Below are 21,387 nucleotides of genomic sequence, written 5' to 3' on the forward strand. Positions count from 1 at the left end.
CTGATGCATCAGGCATTGGTGGGTGATCCACACCTGATTTATCTTGACAAAGATCAGTCTCTCCACATTTTGGGTGGACAGGTGAGTTCTCCTTGGGGTAACTATGGCCCTCTCCGCACTAAACAACCACTCTGATGCCACACTACTGGCCAGGCAGGACAGCTTTTCCAGGGCAAACTCGGCCAGTTGCGGCCACAAATCCAGTGTGGCTGCCCAGTAGTCCAGCGGGTCTTCAAAGTCGGGTGGCAGGGTGCTGTCCAAGTATGCCACTATTTGCTGGTTCAGGTTCTGCTCCAGGTCTAGCTGCTGCTGCTGGTGAGTCATTTCTTCAGTAGGCGGGTGAAGAAAGCTGCTCATCAGCGACTCTAGACCCAAGTTGCTGCTGATGGAGCTGGTACTGATGGAGGGTGTGCTTTGCGGTCTACGAGTGGCTGAAGTGCATGCAAAGTTTCTAAGCCATTTTTAGGATGTCTTGCAGATCGGTGGAAGACTTCAGGAAATGCTTGAAAACCAGATTAAACATGTGTGCCATGCAGGGCGCATGACTCATCCCTCCTTGATGCAGCGCCGACACCATGTTCTTCACGGTGTCGGTCACAATAGTTCTGATTTTAAGTTGTCATGGAGAAAGCCAGGATTAAATTTTTTGAATTTCACGTCGGCGCTGCCGTGCACTTTGGCAGACACTGACAGGCTCAAGCACTGGCCCACCTTCTGTTCCACATATTTGTGCAGGACTGGTACTGCCTTTTTGGCAAATAAATGACTGCTTGGGACTCTCCACCTCGGCTCGGCACAAGCCATCAGTTCTCTGAAAGGTGCAGAGTCCACCACTTGGAAAGGAAAGGACTGCAGCACCAGCAACTTGGCCTGGAGCACGTTCAGCTTCTGCGCCATTGGATGAGTGCACACATACTGTTGTCTCTTGGAAATCGCTTTGGTGATCAATTGCTGATGGAATGACTGACGAGGAGTAGGAGGGCGAGGAGCAGGAGCATCAGGACTGGTAGATGATGGGAAAAACAGACAGCTCCTTTTGGCTGAGGTGGTGGAGCCTTTACTGCCTGAAATCGGGTATGTGCCACTGGGTGATGCAGCGGTTGCTGCGGCAGGCTGGACCACCACATTTGAGCCACGGTTCTCCCAGGCCACTTTATGGTGACGCTGCACATGTTGACGCAGGGCCTTGGTGCCAACATTGGCACCCTGGCCACACTTCACCTTCTGCCTACAGATTTGGAAAATGGCCATGTTCACATTCTACGGCAGCTTAACAAAAAACTGCCACACCGCCAAGTAGGTGATTTTACCCCCAACACTCCGCACTGACTGACTGCTACCGCCGCTACCTCTGTGAACCCCTGCACTACTACATTCCGGGCAGGTAGGTTCCTGCGAAGCGGGTGGTCTACCCTGGGCATGTTTGGCGTTTGGCTCCCGACTTCCCACTGCTGCCACCCTGCTGACTCCCAGCCACGCTACTGACTTGCTGGCTCTGCCGCTGCCTCACGCACAAGCTGCCACCCTCTTCTCCCGATGATAATGAAGCCCCTTCATCACCCGGCTTCCAATTGCGATCGGCTACATCATCATCGAGTACTGTCTGCACGTCACTGATGTCCTCTTCAATGGTCTCTGAGCCAGGAGCCTGACCACTCGCAACACCAGCTCTCACGCCACTCTCCTCATCACTACTTGCCCGCCTCATCTTGGCTGGGCAGTAGCTGCTGACTGTCCTCTAGTAGCTCATCCTCGCTGTATAGTGGAGCTGAGACCACAGCATATAATGCTTCTCTGGCTGAGGGAACAGATAGAGGCAGGTTGAGGACAGGTGGGGGCACAGGGCCTGCTCCCAGGCCCTGCCAACTAAGGGTTGTGTCTGACGAACCCACCAACTCTTGACTGGGGGGTGTCTGATGTCACTTGGGACGAAGTGGTTGACTGAGCCAACCATTCAAGAACCGCTGGGTTGCTGGTCAAGACACGACCGCTAGATGACACCAGGAGCTCAGGCCTCTCGAAGTGACCCCTGCTGCCACGCCCCCTTACTCTGCTGTGACCTGTGCCTGTGCCAGAAACATTTAGGCCTCTGCCCCTCCCCTGTGCAGGGCCTGTTATTCCTCTGTCTAACATACTGTTATATCAAATAAATAAATAAAAAGGAAATGAATGCACTCTAAAAAAGGCTGAACCGCTGAATGGCAAATAAGTCCTTATTTTTTTCCACTTATACATGCCAAAAAAGGCTTTAGAACATATAACTGCACCGCTGAACAGCAAATAATACTTTATGTTTTCTACTAATATACGCCAAAAAAGGCTTTAATTTTCTCTCTTCACCACACAACGGCAAATAAGCCCTTATTTTATTCCACTAGTACACCCCAGAAAAGGCTTTAGAACATACATTATAACTGCACCGCTGAATGGCAAATAAGCCCTTATTTTTATACACGCCAAAAAAGGCTGTCATTTTCTCACTACACCACACAATAGCTAATAAGCCCCTCTTTTTTTCCACTAATACACCCCAAAAAAGACTTTAGAACATATAACTGCACTGGTGAATGGCAAATACTTTTTTTTCCCACTAATACACCCCAAAAAAGGCTATAATTTTCTCATTTCACCACACAACAGCTAATGATCCCCATTTTTTCCCCCACTCATACACCCCAAAAAAGGCTTTAGAACATATAACTGCACCGCTGAATGGCAAATAAGCCCTTATTTTTTTCCACTAGTACACCCCAGAAAAGGCTTTAGAACATATAACTGCACCGCTGAACGGCAAATAAGCCCTTATTTTTTTCCACTTATGCATGCCAAAAAATGCTGTAATTTTCTCACTTCACCACACAACAGCTAATAAGCCCCTGAGACTGATAAGTTTCCTGAGACTGAAGAAAATGGTTGGCACAGCAGAACATTACAATAGCTTTATATGCAGATATAGTGCTCCAATATATTCGCGATTGCAAAATCGGCACTAATGATGCGAATATTTTGGCACAATATGTGCAAATTCACATTTAAACAGGTCTGTCTACTTATTAGCGATTGGTGCACTAAGTATTGTTGTGAACTTGTGACATCACAGCACTATGTATGTATGTTACATACATACAGCACTATGTATGTAGCATATACACTCACCTAAAGAATTATTAGGAACACCATACTAATACGGTGTTGGACCCCCTTTTGCCTTCAGAACTGCCTTAATTCTACGTGGCATTGATTCAACAAGGTGCTGATAGCATTCTTTAGAAATGTTGGCCCATATTGATAGGATAGCATCTTGCAGTTGATGGAGATTTGAGGGATGCACATCCAGGGCACGAAGCTCCCGTTCCACCACATCCCAAAGATGCTCTATTGGGTTGAGATCTGGTGACTGTGGGGGCCATTTTAGTACAGTGAACTCATTGTCCTGTTCAAGAAACCAATTTGAAATGATTCGAGCTTTGTAACATGTTGCATTATCCTGCTGGAAGTAGCCATCAGAGGATGGATACATGTTCTCATTCTGTTTACGCCAAATTCGGACTCTACCATTTGAATGTCTCAACAGAAATCGAGACTCAGACCAGGCAACATTTTTCCAGTCTTCAACAGTTCAATTTTGGTGAGCTTGTGCAAATTGTAGCCTCTTTTTCCTATTTGTAGTGGACATGAGTGGTACCCGGTGGGGTCTTCTGCTGTTGTAGCCCATCCGCCTCAAGGTTGTACGTGTTGTGGCTTCACAAATGCTTTGCTGCATACCTCGGTTGTAACGAGTGGTTATTTCAGTCAACGTTGCTCTTCTATCAGCTTGGATCAGTCGTCCCATTCTCCTCTGACCTCTAGCATCCACAAGGCATTTTTGCCCACAGGACTGCCGCATACTGGATGTTTTTCCCTTTTCACACCATTCTTTGTAAACCCTAGAAATGGTTGTGCGTGAAAATCCCAGTAACTGAGCAGATTGTGAAATACTCCGACCGGCCCGTCTGGCACCAACAACCATGCCACGCTCAAAATTGCTTAAATCACCTTTCTTTCCCATTCTGACATTCAGTTTGGAGTTCAGGAGATTGTGTTGACCAGGACCACACCCCTAAATGCATTTAAGCAACTGCCATGTGATTGGTTGACTAGATAATTGCATTAATGAGAAATAGAACAGGTGTTCCTAATAATTCTTTAGGTGAGTGTATATTTGGACAGCAGAACGTATCAGCTACACTATATCACTATCTAACCTACACTGACTATCTCCCACTAACTATCTGTATTATATATAAACTAACTAACTAAGTAACTAACTAACTAACTATCTGATATAATGACACAGGAAAGCAGAGAGCACAGCAATAACACTGCTGTCTCTCTCAGATCTGAAAAATACTGCATACAAGGGCTGCTGGGGAGGTTCTTATATAGTGAGGGGTAGGCAACTTTTCTATTGGTTGCTAGGGATGTTACTAAGCTCAAACAAAGACATTGCTGCCTTCTAATTGGCCCACAAGCAAGAAGGGAGGATACCGATGAAAAAAAAATCTGGAATATTCAAAATTACGAATATATATTACTATATTCTAAATATTCGCTAATTCTCTAAGTGCCGATATTCACAATTAATATTCGCTATTAGAATATTCGCGCCCAACACTACAAATAACTGCACCGCTGAACGGCAAATAAGCCCTTATTTCCACTTATACACTCCAAAAAGGCTTTAGAACATATAACTGCACCGCTGAACAGCAAATAATACTTTTTGTTTTCCACTAATACATGCCAAAAAAGGCTGTCATTTTCTCACTTCACCACACAGTGGCTAATAAGCCCTTTTTTTTTGTACTAATACACCCCAAAAAAGGCTTTAAAACCTATAACTGCACAGCTGAACGGAAAATAAGCCCTTATTTTCTTCCACTAGTACACCCCATAAAAGGCTGTAATTTTCTCACTTCACCACACAACTGCTAACAAGCCCCTCTTTTTTCCCACTAATACACCATAAAAAAGGCTGTAATTTTCTTATTTCACCACACAACGGATAATAAGCACCTTTCTTTCCACTAATACGCGCCAAAAAAGGATGTAATTTTCTCACTTCACCATACGGCTAATAAGCCCTTTTTTTCCCTACTAATACACCCCAAAAAAGACTTTAGAACATATAACTACACCGCTGAATGGCAAAAAGGCCTTATTTTTTTCACTAATACAGCCCAAAAAATGCTTTAGAACATATAACTGCACAGCTGAAAGGCAAATAATACATTTTTTCCCCACTAATACACCCTAAAAAAGGCTGTAATTTTTTCACTTCACCACACAACGGCTAATAAGCCCTTTTTTTGCACTAATATACCCCAAAAAATACTTTAGAACATATAACTGCACAGCTAAACTGTAATAACCCCTTATTTTTTTCCACTAATACACCCCACAAAAGGCTTTAGAACATATAACTGCACCGCTGAACAGCAAATAAGCCCTTATTTTTTTCCACTTATACACTCCAAAAAAGGCTTTAGAACATATAACTGCACCACACAATGGCTAATTAGACGTAAAAATATTTCCTAGTAATACACCCTGTTAATGGCTGTATCACACAGCAGTTACACCCCAATAACAAGCAAGGTTTGCTGGAATTACAGAGGTATCATCTATTGCAAACCTGAAAGCAGCAGTATAATGGCAATTTGGATCCCCAGACAGTGCAGCAATGTGTAATAGGATTGTTCCTATTACCCAGGCTGTACAGTCGTGGCCAAAAGTTTTGAGAATTACATAAATATTGGAAATTTTAAAAGTTGCTGCTTAAGTTTTTATAATAGCAATTTGCATATACTCCAGAATGTTATGAAGAGTGATTAGATGAATTGCATAGTACTTATTTGCCATGAAAATTAACTTAATCCCCAAAAAAAATTTCCACTGCATTTCATTGCTGTCATTAAAGGACCTGCTGAGATCATTTCAGTAATCGTCTTGTTAACTCAGGTGAGAATGTTGACGAGCACAAGGCTGGAGATCATTATGTCAGGCTGATTGGGTTCAAATGGCAGACTTGACATGTTAAAAGGAGGGTGATGCTTGAAATCATTGTTCTTCCATTGTTAACCATGGTGACCTGCAAAGAAACGCGTGCAGCCATCATTGCGTTGCATAAAAATGGCTTCACAGGCAAGGATATGGTGGCTACTAAGATTGCACCTCAATCAACTTTTTATAGGATCATTAAGAACTTCAAGGAAAGAGGTTCAATTCTTGTTAAGAAGGCTTCAGGGCGTCCAAGAAAGTCCAGCAAGCGCCAGGATCGTCTCCTAAAGAGGATTCAGCTGCGGGATCGGAGTGCCACCAGTGCAGAGCTTGCTCAGGAATGGCAGCAGGCAGGTGTGAGCGCATCTGCACGCACAGTGAGGCGAAGACTTTTGGAAGATGGCCTGGTGTCAAGAAGGGCAGCAAAGAAGCCACTTCTCTCCAAAAAAAACATCAGGGACTGATTGATCTTCTGCAGAAAGTATAGTGAATGGACTGCTGAGGACTGGGGCAAAGTCATATTCTCCGATGAAGCCTCTTTCCGATTGTTTGGGGCATCTGGAAAAAGGCTTGTCCGGAGAAGAAAAGGTGAGCGCTACCATCAGTCCTGTGTCATGCCAACAGTAAAGCATCCTGAGACCATTCATGTGTGGGGTTGCTTTTCATCCAAGGGAGTGGGCTGACTCACAATTCTGCCCAAAAACACAGCCATGAATAAAGAATGGTACCAAAACAGCCTCCAACAGCAGCTTCTTCCAACAATCCAACAACAGTTTGGTGAAGAACAATGCATTTTCCAGCACGATGGAGCACCGTGCCATAAGGCAAAAGTGATATTTAAGTGGCTCGGGGACCAAAACGTTGACATTTTGGGTCCATGGCCTGGAAACTCCCCAGATCTTAATCCCATTGAGAACTTGTGGTCAATCCTCAAGAGGCGGGTGGACAAACAAAAACCCACAAATTCTGACAAACTCCAAGAAGTTATTATGAAAGAATGGGTTGCTATCAGTCAGGAATTGGCCCAGAAGTTGATTGAGAGCATGCCCAGTCGAATTGCAGAGGTCCTGGAAAAGAAGGGCCAACACTGCAAATACTGACTCTTTGCATAAATGTCATGTAATTGTCGATAAAAGCCTTTGAAACGTATGAAGTGCGTGTAATTATATTTCACTACATCACAGAAACAACTGAAACAAAGATCTAAAAGCAGTTTAGCAGCAAACTTTGTGAAAACTAATATTTGTGTCATTCTCAAAACTTTTGGCCACGACTGTACACTCCCCTATTGGACCCTGTTCTGCTTCAATACTGTGGAATAATTCCTCCATATCCTTTCCCTGAACTTCTATACAGCCAAATAAAAGTTTTCAAGTCTTTCCTAGCACTGTCCCTAGCGCCTGCTGACGTCTCTCCCTGCACTAAGTACACTGGAATATGGCTGAATCCAAGATGGCTGGGGCTATTTATAGGGCTGTGACATCACAGGGCTGGCTGCTCATTGGCTGCATGCGTGGTATTGTGGGTGATCCCTCATTCCCAGAGTTCTTTGCTCCATGTCCTAACATGTGCAGCAGCCATTTTAGGAAAAATGCGATTCGTTACCACGCAGCGTGAGGAAATTCGGCATCGGTGCGAATTCAAATTTTTCCTGAAATTCTGATTAAATTCCACTTCGTCAACTTCGATTCGCTCATCTCTAATGACTATATAGCACTTAATATAGGCTTTGTTGAAATTCTATGCATTTTTATATATCTCATAAGTTATGTCCCCTTGTTTGCCAAGTCTTTTGTGCTATCCACAGTGAGGTCCTGTCCATAAAATAGCTGCTGATGGAGGGTCATGTGACCAGGCAAATCACTTAGCCTCCTCCATTCCAACACTCTGCACCAGCACTAAACTCCCAACAGCGAAGTGCAAATGTGCAGCAGAACAGTCCTTTATGGAAGAATTCAAATGCAAACAGATCAGGACAGTTCTTATCTTGCATTGGACCAACAGTTGGTACATAGAATGCACTTTCACAGATGTTACAGGTTTCACAGCTGCATAGGTAGGGAATAGGCCAAAAAGTGTCAGAGGTATGGTGTAAATACTGACTGTATATAGCTTAAAGGGAATCTGCCACCACATACTTGTAACAAAATCCAGTTGCTTGTTCAGATGTGCACTTGTCAACCTGTTTGTCTCATATTTATTCGTGCTCCCAATTCTGAGAAATAAAGCTTTTAATATTATGCAAATTAGCACCTTGCACCTTGTTGCACCTGAGGCTAAGCTAATTTTTCTTGCAGGCCATGCCCCACGGCTTTAACAAGTACAGTATAGATATGCCTGACTCTAAAATCCCACTGCAGTGTTCAGCACACTTGCAGTACATGGCTGGAGATGGTCTGGGCATCTGGCAAAAACTCTCATTTTCTCTAAATTCTCAGCTGAATCTGTCTTGAGGGACTAAGATAGACTGTCGGCTCACTGAAGGATCAGATTACAGCTAATTCTGAGTAAATGCGAGTTAGGAAGCAGAATCCCCTGTCCCTATGTGTACTCTGCGGGAGACATCATAGCAGCTAGTCTACCCAGTAGCTCAGAGACAATAGAAAATTAGAGTTGGAGTCTGCAGAGGGTAAAATTGATTAAAAAAAGCAGATACAAGTCATGTAGTGTCCAGAAATAGTGTTATTCTTTATGTACATACATGGCAGCTTAGTCTTAATAGTCACCTGAAAGTGTATGCTTTAAAGGGCTCATGCACATGGCTTTTTTAGCGGATCAGATGCGGACCCATTCATCTCAATGAGGCTGCATCTGTAAGTCTGTTCAGCAGCCCTGCAAAGAAAATGGAACATGTCCTATTCTTTAACACCAATAGAATATATGTGGTTCGATAATAAATAACAAGCTGATCACACATCCATCATGGTTATAGTATCACATTTTTATTAAACATATATTGCAGACATGATTGGCATACACAGATAAATTAAAAAGATTACCAGCCAAATAATTGTGTCCAGCCTCAGGGCGTGGTGGTGGTCTGACCTGAGACTGGACACAATTATTTGGTTGGTACTATATATATACAGTACAGACCAAAAGTTTGGACACACCTTCTCATTCAAAGAGTTTTCTTTATTTTCATGACTATGAAAATTGTAGATTCACACTGAAGGCATCAAAACTATAAATTAACACATGTGGAATTATATACATAACAAACAAGTGTGAAACAACAGAAAATATGTCATATTCTAGGTTCTTCAAAGTAGCCACCTTTTGCTTTGATTACTGGTTTGCACACTCTTGGCATTCTCTTGATGAGGCTCAAGAGGTAGTCCCCTGAAATGGTTTTCACTTCACAGGTGTGCCCTGTCAGGTTTAATAATTGGGATTTCTTGCCTTATAAATGGGGTTGGGACCATCAGTTGCGTTGAGGAGAAGTCAGGTGGATACACAGCTGATAGTCCTACTGAATATACTGTTAGAATTTGTATTATGGCAAGAAAAAAACAGCTAAGTAAAGAAAAACAAGTGGCCATCATTACTTTAAGAAATGAAGGTCAGTCAGTCAGCCGAAAAATTGGGAAAATTTTGAAAGTAAGGGCTATTTGACCATGAAGGAGAGTGATGGGGTGCTGCGCCAGATGACCTGGCCTCTACAGTCACCGGACCTGAACCCAATCGAGATGGTTTGGGGTGAGCTGGACCGCGGAGTGAATGCAAAAGGGCCAACAAGTGCTAAGCATCTCTGGGAACTCCTTCAAGACTGTTGGAAGACCATTTCAGGGGACTACCTCTTGAAGCTCATCAAGAGAATGCCAAGAGTGTGCAAAGCAGTAATCAAAGCAAAAGGTGGCTACTTTAAAGAACCTAGAATATGACATATTTTCAGTTGTTTCACACTTGTTTGTTATGTATATAATTCCACATGTGTTAATTCATAGTTTTGATGCCTTCATAGTCATGAAAATAAAGAAAACTCTTTGAATGACAAGGTGTGTCCAAACTTTTGGTCTGTACTGTGTATATATATATATATATATATATATATTTGTGTATGCCAATCATGTCTGCAATATATTTTATATATTTTTTTATATTTACATATGTTTAATAAAAATGTGATACTATAACCATGATGGATGTGTGATAAGCTTGTTATTTATTATTGAACTACATATACTTCTATTGGTGTTCTATTCTATGGTGTGTATAGGTTGATTATAGGTGGGGATATAGGTTTGGTGTTTATGTCCTATTCTTGTTCAGTTTGGTGACAAGGATAGGACATTTGTGCAGGAGGAAAATAATGGTGATATGCTCCTGGCTAGTATCTGGGTTTTGTAGATCCATGATTTGCAGACTGCACCTCCCTCTTTTCCAATTTATCTTTGAAGTCATTTCTTAAAAGCAGACTTGTGTAATTGTTAGTCCAGCAAGTAAAGATGCAGTCTAAATCAGGGTTAATGGAAAAACACCTAGTTCCAGCAATTATTATAACCCTTTAAAACGAATAAACTTTAATTAAATTACTTAAAAATATGACACACGGAACAAAAATCACTGAGATAATCTCAGATAAATCTACCGCAGGCCGCTACACCAATGTATCCTGACGGGTGGGGAGAGCTGTCCCTATATTCTCACCCTAGTCTCGTGCTCAGCCCAGGGACGACCCCTAAAGGTGGGGACTCCCTGTCCTCGAACCTGGACTCACACAGTCCTATATCAACCCTAACAATGAGATGGAATGTAGAGGGTAGAATTGGTGCCTGCCGGTAAAAAATGGAAAGTAAGAAAGACACTGTACATATACACTCCCCTATAGACATAGGGTAAATCGATGGACTCTGTATGCAGCCCTAATGCTGTATTATTACAGTCAAAGGTCCACGGTGCATCAAGGTATATGAATCACCCTAAACATAGAAAACATAAAGAAAACCCCAACGCGTTTCCCCCACTATGTGGGATCATCAGGGGGCAGGTAAGATCAATAGCTGATATCAAAGATAACGGATACCCATACTATAAGGTGATATCTGTAATTTGGGTGAGGACCACCAATATTGATAAATCAGTGTCCATGTTGTGGAGGTTTGTTGCTGACCTTAATAAAAATGAAATCGGCCTACGGTTCACTTTTGAACAGGATTTTCAGACTATCACCTTTTTGGATGTCCGGGTCACTAAGGCAGGGGATAAACTTGTGACGAACATACATAGGAAAGCCACGGCCACCAACTCCTTGCTTCACTGGAATAGCCATCACCCGGCCCCCCTTAAACGGGGCATACCTAGGGGCCAATATCTCCGAGTCAGGAGGAATGGCTCTGAGGGTGAGTCCTTTTTCAGTGAGGCAAGGGGCTTGCAAGACAGGTTCAAGGCTAGGGGATATCCGCAGATGGTGCTGAAAGAGGCCTTCAAACATGCACAAGGAAAGAACCAGGCTGACTTGTTGGTCCCGAGGCAGAGAACCCCTGATAGACATCAACCACTGCGGATTATCTCCACCTTTGATGTAGCCAACCGTGAGGTTATGGGTGTGTTGAGAAAATACTGGCCTATTCTACAGATGGATTCTGATTTGTCGGATGTTGTCGCTGAGCACGCCGCCGTCTTTTATCGGCGCGGTAGGAGTATTAAGGACCGCCTTGTACATAGTCATTTTACACCCTCAGCCAGGATCAGTACCTGGCTGGATCGTAAACCCATAGGTGTCTATAGATGTGGCTCCTGTAAGGCGTGTGATTTTATTTTGACAGCTAAGGTCATTACGTGCTCAGCGACAAATCAGACTTTCCAGATCAGGGACTTCATCAATTGTAGGAGTAAAGGGGTGATCTATATATGCCAGTGTACGTGTCCAATGGACTATATAGGTAAAACAGTGAGACACTTGAGAAGGAGGATCCTTGAACATGTCAATGACATAGTAAAGAAGAATGTGACACCGGTAGCATTGCATGTTAATGATCACCATGGGGGGGACCCGAGATATCTAAAATTCTCGGTTCTTGAACTCCATCTCCCCGAGGGGGTGACTGGGACAGGAAGATCTTTCAGAAGGAAAGTGAATGGATACATCGATTCCGGTCCCAGTCCCCCCACGGGATCAATGAAAGATTGACCTTTTCCTGTTTCCTCTGATTGTGTGTTTTTTCTGACCACTACTATGAAGGCAACGGGTGCTTCATCCTGGTTGTCTTTATCTGATATGGCTTTGCCCATTGTAAAATTAAGTTTCCTTTGGTTGGCCAGATGCGGGAAGCATCTTTAAATTGAATATTATCATGACCACTGAACATAATAGTTTTCATTGCTTTTGTTGACACCCCCTATAAATCATAAGTGGGTGCCTATTGACAGGAACAGACGATGGTTCTATAAATCATTGAATAGTTTAATAGCAATGGGTTCCCTCTATATACCCTATGCCGGCGATTCTCTTTTATCCCCTGGTGCGTGCCATGCTGCGACCTGCCCATATTCTGGCCGTGGTTAGACTAAGGTAGTTTGGGCACTATTCAGTCTTTTGTAATGCTTGGGAGCGCCTTTACCATACTTCATCTGCAATGTAGCTCTGGAATCACGTGACCAGAAGTGCGTCTGCGGCACTCTGCGTTCCACGTACCGGAAGCAGGTGACCAGAGATGCGCTCCACAAGCCATCACGTGATGTACGTGCGTTCCACCTACCGGCAATGGCTCACTTCGGAGACCGGAAGTGATGTCTATTGCCAAGCGACAAGGACGCAGCACCGATGGGCGGGAATCTTGACTGGCAGAGGGATATTTAAAGGGGGCCTGGGACTTATGTGGTAGCGGAAGATGGAGGAGCCGGCATGTTCTATCCCACAGTTGGACAACTAATTCTAAGTAGGGACATTTTCTCCCTAGGAAGTCTTTCGTCATTCCTATGTCCTTTGGTGACATTGAACATGCCTTTTTATAACTTAGGATATCTACTGTTGCTGATGCCACCTTGCGACTTATTGGACACTCTCATATATCTGTGGAGACTGTGAGATTGATTTGTGACTCTGGTGGCTAGTGGTGGAGGTGACATCTTGGAACCTGATGTGTTCGTTACCGTTATATTTATCTGTCCCCCACAGATGCCTTTATGGAAATGTGACCGTATGGAACAACCACTTCTTTTTGCTATGGTCGGTGCACAGTCCAATTGAGATTGCTCTCCTCCCGTTATCATTTGATGGTCCCCTCAGAATCAAGATGAATATATAACGGACACTGATTTATCAATATTGGTGGTCCTCACCCAAATTACGGATATCACCTTATAGTATGGTTATCTGTTATCTTTGATATCAGCTATTGATCTTACCTACCCCCTGATGATCCCACATAGTGGGGGAAACACGATGGGGTTTTCTTTATGTTTTCTTTATGTTTTCTATGTTTAGGGTGATTCATATACCTTGATGCACTGTGTACCTTTGACTGTAATAATACAGCATGAGGGCTGCATACAGAGTCCATCGATTTACCCTATGTCTATAGGGGAGTGTATATGTACAGTGTCTTTCTTACGTTCCATTTTTTACCGGCAGGCACCAATTCTACCCTCTACATTCCATCTCATTGTTAGGGTTGATATAGGACTGTGTGAGTCCAGGTTCGAGGACAGGGAGTCCCCACCTTTAGGGGTCGTTCCTGGGCTGAGCACGAGACTAGGGTGAGAATATAGGGACAGCTCTCCCCACCCGTCAGGATACATTGGTGTAGCTGCCTGCGGTAGATTTATCTGAGATTATCTCAGTGATTTTTGTTCCATGTGTCTTATTTTTAAGTAATTTAATTAAAGTTTATTAGTTTTAAGGGTTATGATAATTGCTGAAACAGACTTGTGTAATTGTATTTGTGGAGCGTGTTTGACAAGCTGTATAACTTTAAATGAATCTTAGTTTATTTTATATGTATAACCGTGCCTAATGTTATCTTCTAAGATCCATCATACTAAACTCCGACTGTTTTATTAAGTAAACAAACCCTAAAGGCCTGACGGACATGAAGTAGCAGTTTAGTCAGTGGGAAAATGTAAATTCGTTCCATGCCTTGATGTGTTTAATCAGTTACTCTATTCTGCAGGGCTTTATGGCTTGATTTGACTGTAGCGAGCTGTATAAAAACAGTATTTTCCCTGTGATTAACACACTTGCAACCCACAGTTCAGCTTTGTTTTCATCCTTTTAAACTGCCTAATTAAATCCAGCTCCTTGCTGACATTATTGTACAATGTGGACATCCGCAGAATCACTTTTAATGTACCACTGGGAATCTTATTGTTGGAAATATCAAACAGACTGCTTACCTCCCCACGTGTATTTCCTTGCTTCTAAATGAGCCTTCTAGATAGAGCAATACCGCCACCTTGTGGCCCAAGTTCATAATTTCTTCATAATTTTCTAGAATTCTTGTCTTGCTTTGTGTCTTTCTGTTTTATTATTATTTTTTTATAAAAAAAAAGATATAAATAGACAAATGATCATCTCTGCTATTTGCATTTTTAGAACTCTATCTTAGTGATGATGAATTGAGAAAACTCCACGACTTTGAGGAAAAGTGTGTGGAAACATATTTTCATGACAAAAAGGAAAGTTTACACTCAAGTGACAGTGAAAGGATTCGCACAACAACCCTAAGGTATGGTATGAGGACACAGTTTGTCATCTACCAAGAGAACCGGTTATCATAAGTCAGAGTGGACCCAAAAGGATTCTATAAGACCATAGATACAGTGAGGAACAGAAGTATATGAACACCCTGCGATTTTGCAAGTTCTCCCACTTAGAAATCATGGAGGGGTCTGAAATTCACATTGTAGCTGCATTCCCACTCTGAGAGACAGAATTAAAACAAAACATTCAGGAAATCACATTGTATAATTTTTAAAGAATTTATTTGTCTTGCACTGCTCCTCCAAACATGACGAGTGAAGTTTACACCAAAAAGTTCTACTTTGGTCTCATCTGACCACATGACTTTCTCCCATGCCTCCTCTGGATCATCCAGATAGTCATTGGCAAACTTCAACCGGGCCTGGTCATGTGATGACTTGAGCAGGGGAACCTCCCGTGCAATGCATGATTTGAAACCATGACGGCAAAGTGTTCTACCGACAGTGACCTTTGAAACTGTGGTCCCAGCTCTCTTCATGTCATTGACCAGCTCCTCCCTTGTAGTTCTGGGCTGATTCCTCACCTTTCTTATCATCAGTGATACCCCATGAGGTGAGATTTTGCATGGAGCCCCAGCCCGAGGGTGACTGACAGTCGTCCTTAGCCTCTTCCATTTTCTAACAATTGCTCCAACAGTTTATCTATTTTTACCAAGCTGCTTGGCAATTCCCCCGAAGCCCTTTCCAGCCTTGTGGAGGTCCACAGTTTTGTCTGTGGTGTCTTTTGACAGCTCTTTGGTCTTGCCCATGGTAGTAGTTCGTGTCTGACTGACTGTGGGGTGGACAGGGGTCTTTAAAGAGCTCAGACAGGTGCTACTAAGTTAGAATAATGAGTGGAGTAGAGGTGGGTTTTTTAAAGGCACAGTAACAGGTATTTGAAAGACAGAATTCTTGCTGTTTCTCAAATAATTATGTTCAGTAGTGCAAGGCAAATACATTATTTAAAAATCATACAATGTGAATTTCAGACCCCTCCATGATTTCTAAGTGGGAGAACTTTGCAGGGTGTTCAAATACTTCTGTTCCTCACTGTATAACTGACCCTATCAAGAACAAACACAAAATTTGATTAACATATTTCCTATTGTCCTGCTTCAACAATGTATCTTTTTTTTCTTACTTTGAGTAAAATGGAGGAATTCCCATTTTATAGAAATCAGACCTTGCTATTGCCAATAATAGTTCCAGTAAAGCTATACTGATGTTCATATCAGATTCCATAGTCGCTGACGCTATTTTTTTTGTCAAACCAACTTTTGCAAAAATGTATTTTTTTTGTGTACAATCATTTAGACTATTTATTCAAAGCATTTGGTGTCTGATCAATATCATCAGACATGTACTGACGAAGTTATTACCATAGGTGTAAGTTGAAGCTTTTGATACTACTTATCATTTAGATGAAGGTGGTCACAACCAGCCAAACAGTGGATACTTTAGCAGAACACCACCAGAAAAGGACGAGTTCCCTACACTGCAAATAAGAGAAGATGCCAGAAGGTTTTCATCCCCTTCATTTTAGTGCAGGAGTCGGCAACCTTTTTTGTATGGAGTGCAGGAAGAAAATAAAAAATTAAGCATTTAGTGTGCTGTGCCATGCAAATTCGTATAACACAAATGTGACATAAACTAGGTATTTACTAGCTACATCCCAAAATTCTCAACAACCCTGCCTGACTTGCACGGTTTAATGAAGTTTTAAACTTTTTAGAAAAATTTCCTTCCGGCAAATATATGGATAATAATGCATGTCACTGTGCTCATCTGAATCTGTCTAAGGGAACAATATTATTGTTATTATTTATTAGAATAAATTATATGTGGGGGAACAGTATATGGGTTATCCCCCCCCCCCCACGACCAACTGGCACTTACTGGCAGTGGGGGAGAGCATCTTCACTCATTTTAACTGACTGAGGGCTACTCTCCCCCACCAGTGTCTACTATACACTGATGCCCCATATACTGCTTATTACTAGAGTTGAGCGAACACCTGGATGTTCGGGTTCGAGAAGTTCGGCCGAACTTCCCGTAAATGTTCGGGTTCGGGATCCGAACCCGAACCGAACTTCGTCCCGAACCCGAACCCCATTGAAGTCAATGGGGACCCGAACTTTTGGGCACTAAAAAGGCTGTAAAACAGCCCAGGAAAGAGCTAGAGGGCTGCAAAAGGCAGCAACATGTAGGTAAATCCCCTGCAAACACATGTGGATAGGGAAATGAATTAAAATTAAAATAAAAAAAATAAAAATGAACCAATATCAATTGGACAGAGGTCCCATAGCAGAGAATCTGGCTTCATGTCAGCAGAGAATCAGTCTCTTCATGCCATAGCAGAGAATCTGGCTTCATGTCATAGCAGAGAATCAGGCTTCACGTCACCCACCACTGGAACAGGCCACTGTCACACATTTAGGCCCCGGCACCCAGACAGAGGAGAGCGGTCCCGTAACAGAGAATCTGGCCTTATGTCAGCGCAGAATCTGTCTTCATGTCATAGCAGAGAATCAGGCTTCACGTCACCCACCACTGGAACAGGCAACTGTCACACATTTAGGCCCCGGCACCCAGACAGAGGAGAGCGGTCCCGTAACAGAGAATCTGGCCTTATGTCAGCGCAGAATCTGTCTTCATGTCATAGCAGAGAATCAGGCTTCACGTCAGCCACCACTGGAACAGGCCACTGTCACACATTTAGGCCCAGGCACCCAAGCAGAGGAGAGAGGTCCCGTAACAGAGAATCTGGCCTTATGTCAGCGCAGAATCTGTCTTCATGTCATAGCAGAGAATCAGGCTTCACGTCACCCACCACTGGAACAGGCCACTGTCACACATTTAGGCCCAGGCAGAGGAGAGAGGTCCCGTAACAGAGAATCTGGCCTTATGTCAGCGCAGAATCTGTCTTCATGTCATAGCAGAGAATCAGGCTTCACGTCACCCACCACTGGAACAGGCCACTGTCACACATTTAGGCCCCGGCACCCAGACAGAGGAGAGCGGTCCCGTAACAGAGAATCTGGCCTTATGTCAGCGCAGAATCTGTATTCATGTCATAGCAGAGAATCAGGCTTCACGTCACCCACCACTGGAACAGGCCACTGTCACACATTTAGGCCCAGGCACCCAGGCAGAGGAGAGAGGTCCCATAACAGAGAATCTGGCCTTATGTCAGCACAGAATCTGTATTCATGTCATAGCAGAGAATCAGGCTTCACGTCACCCACCACTGGAACAGGCCACTGTCACACATTTAGGCCCCGGCACCCAGACAGAGGAGAGCGGTCCCGTAACAGAGAATCTGGCCTTATGTCAGCGCAGAATCTGTATTCATGTCATAGCAGAGAATCAGGCTTCACGTCACCCACCACTGGAACAGGCCACTGTCACACATTTAGGCCCAGGCACCCAGGCAGAGGAGAGAGGTCCCGTAACAGAGAATCTGGCCTTATGTCAGCGCAGAATCTGTATTCATGTCATAGCAGAGAATCAGGCTTCACGTCACCCACCACTGGAACAGGCCACTGTCACACATTTAGGCCCAGGCACCCAGGCAGAGGAGAGAGGTCCCGTAACAGAGAATCTGGCCTTATGTCAGCGCAGAATCTGTATTCATGTCATAGCAGAGAATCAGGCTTCACGTCACCCACCACTGGAACAGGCCACTGTCACACATTTAGGCCCCGGCACCCAGACAGAGGAGAGCGGTCCCGTAACAGAGAATCTGGCTTTATGTCAGCGCAGAATCTGTCTTCATGTCATAGCAGAGAATCAGGCTTCACGTCAGCCACCACTGGAACAGGCCACTGTCACACATTTAGGCCCAGGCACCCAGGCAGAGGAGAGAGGTCCCGTAACAGAGAATCTGGCCTTATGTCAGAGCAGAATCTGTATTCATGTCATAGCAGAGAATCAGGCTTCACTTCACCCACCACTGGAACAGGCCACTGTCACACATTTAGGCCCCGGCACCCAGACAGAGGAGAGCGGTCCCGTAACAGAGAATCTGGCCTTATGTCAGCGCAGAATCTGTCTTCATGTCATAGCAGAGAATCAGGCTTCACGTCAGCCACCACTGGAACAGGCCACTGTCACACATTTAGGCCCAGGCACCCAGGCAGAGGAGAGCGGTCCCGTAACAGAGAATCTGGCCTTATGTCAGCGCAGAATCTGTATTCATGTCATAGCAGAGAATCAGGCTTCACGTCACCCACCACTGGAACAGGCCACTGTCACACATTTAGGCCCCGACACCCAGACAGAGGAGAGGTTCATTCAACTTTGGGTTGCCCCGCAATATAATGGTAAAATGAAATTAAAAATAGTATTGAATGAGGAAGTGCCCTGGAGTAGAATAATATATTGTTAAGGGGAGGTAGTTAATATCTAATCTGCACAAGGGATGGACAGGTCCTGTGGGATCCATGCCTGGTTCATTTTTATGAACGTCAGCTTGTCCACATTGGCTGTAGACAGGCGGCTGCGTTTGTCTGTAATGACGCCCCCTGCCGTGCTGAATACACGTTCAGACAAAACGCTGGCCGCCGGGCAGGCCAGCACCTCCAAGGCATAAAAGGCTAGCTCTGGCCACGTGGACAATTTGGAGACCCAGAAGTTGAATGGGGCCGAACCATCAGTCAGTACGTGGAGGGGTGTGCACAGGTACTGTTCCACCATGTTAGTGAAATGTTGCCTCCTGCTGGTGGTGGTGCACTTAGCTGTGGCGTGTTGACAAAACTTTTCCACATCTCTGCCATGCTAACCCTGCCCTCAGAGGAGCTGGGCGTGACACAGCTGCGTTGGCGACCTCTTGCTCCTCCTCTGCCTTCGCCTTGGGCTTCCACTGGTTCCCCTGTGACATTTGGGAATGCTCTCAGTAGCGCGTCTACCAACGTGCGCTTGTACTCGCGCATCTTCCTATCACGCTCCAGTGTATGAAGTAAGGTGGGCACATTGTCTTTGTACCGGGGATCCAGCAGGGTGGCAACCCAGTAGTCCGCACACGTTAAAATGTGGGCAACTCTGCTGTCGTTGCGCAGGCACTGCAGCATGTAGTCGCTCATGTGTGCCAGGCTGCCCAGAGTTAAGGACAAGCTGTCCTCTGTGGGAGGCGTATCGTCATCGTCCTGTGTTTCCCCCCAGCCACGCACCAGTGATGGGCCCGAGCTGCTTTGGGTGCCACCCCGCTGTGAACATGCTTCATCCTCATCCTCCTCCACCTCCTCCTCATCCTCGTCCTCCTCGTCCTCCAGTAGTGGGCCCTGTCTGGCCACATTTGTACCTGGCCTCTGGTGTTGCAAAAAACCTCCCTCTGAGTCACTTCGAAGAGACTGGCCTGAAAGTGCTAAAAATGACCCCTCTTCCTCCTCTTCCTCCTGGGCCACCTCCTCTTCCATCATCGCCCTAAGTGTTTTCTCAAGGAGACATAGAAGTGGTATTGTAACGCTGATAACGGCGTCATCGCCACTGGCCATGTTGGTGGAGTACTCGAAACAGCGCAACAGGGCACACAGGTCTCGCATGGAGGCCCAGTCATTGGTGGTGAAGTGGGTCTGATCCGCAGTGCGACTGACCCGTGCGTGCTGCAGCTGAAACTCCACTATGGCCTGCTGCTGCTCGCACAGTCTGTCCAGCATATGCAAGGTGGAGTTCCACCTGGTGGGCACGTCGCATATGAGGCGGTGAGCGGGAAGGCCGAAGTTACTCTGTAGCGCAGACAGGCGAGCAGCGGCAGGGTGTGAACGCTGGAAGCGCGAACAGACGGCCCGCACTTTATGCAGCAGCTCTGACATGTCGGGGTAGTTGCGAATGAACTTCTGCACCACCAAATTCAGCACATGCGCCAGGCAAGGGATGTGCGTCAAACCGGCTAGTCCCAGAGCTGCAACGAGATTTCGCCCATTATTGCACACCACCAGGCCGGGCTTGAGGCTCACCGGCAGCAACCACTCGTCGGTCTGTTGTTCTATACCCCGCCACAACTCCTGTGCGGTGTGGGGCCTGTCCCCCAAACATATGAGTTTCAGAATGGCCTGCTGACGTTTACCCCGTGCTGTGCTGAAGTTGGTGGTGAAGGTGTGTGGCTGACTGGATGAGCAGGTGGAAGAAGAGGAGGAGGAAGCTGAGTAGAAGGAGACAGAAGGCAAAGAATGTTGCCCTGCGATCCTTGGCGGCGGAAGGACGTGCGCCAAATAGCTCTCCGCCTGGGGCCCAGCCGCCACTACATTTACCCAGTGTGCAGTTAGGGAGATATAGCGTCCCTGGCCGTGCTTACTGGTCCACGTATCTGTGGTTAGGTGGACCTTGCCACAGATGGCGTTGCACAGTGCACACTTGATTTTATCGGACACTTGTTTGTGCAGGGAAGGCACGGCTCTCTTGGAGAAGTAGTGGCGGCTGGGAACAACATACTGTGGGACAGCAAGTGACATGAGCTGTTTGAAGCTGTGTGTGTCCACCAGCCTAAATGACAGCATTTCATAGGCCAGTAGTTTAGAAATGCTGACATTCAGGGCCAGGGATCGAGGGTGGCTAGGTGATAATTTACGCTTTTTCTCAAATGTTTGTGAGATGGAGAGCTGAACGCTGCCGTGTGACATGGTTGAGATGCTTGGTGACGCAGGTGGTGGTGTTGGTGGTACATCCCAT

General features: G+C 45.0%; 1 protein-coding gene and 1 long non-coding RNA gene across 4 annotated transcripts in view; one reads left to right on the top strand and one right to left on the bottom strand.

Moving 5' to 3' along the window:
- TRPM6 (transient receptor potential cation channel subfamily M member 6) overlaps window positions 1-21,387 on the top strand; it is a 262,839-nt gene that overhangs the window by 125,515 nt on the left and 115,937 nt on the right. For all 3 annotated transcript variants that reach the window (XM_040417069.1, XM_040417070.1, XM_040417071.1), the window contains one exon: window positions 14,576-14,708. In XM_040417069.1, the coding sequence (XP_040273003.1) occupies window positions 14,576-14,708 (133 nt within the window). The remainder of the gene's footprint in view (window positions 1-14,575; window positions 14,709-21,387) is intronic.
- LOC120989150 overlaps window positions 1-21,387 on the bottom strand; it is a 28,822-nt gene that overhangs the window by 684 nt on the left and 6,751 nt on the right. The window lies entirely within an intron of this gene.

Source organism: Bufo bufo, chromosome 2, assembly GCF_905171765.1.
Source record: "Bufo bufo chromosome 2, aBufBuf1.1, whole genome shotgun sequence".
Classification (NCBI taxonomy): Eukaryota; Metazoa; Chordata; class Amphibia; order Anura; family Bufonidae; genus Bufo; species Bufo bufo.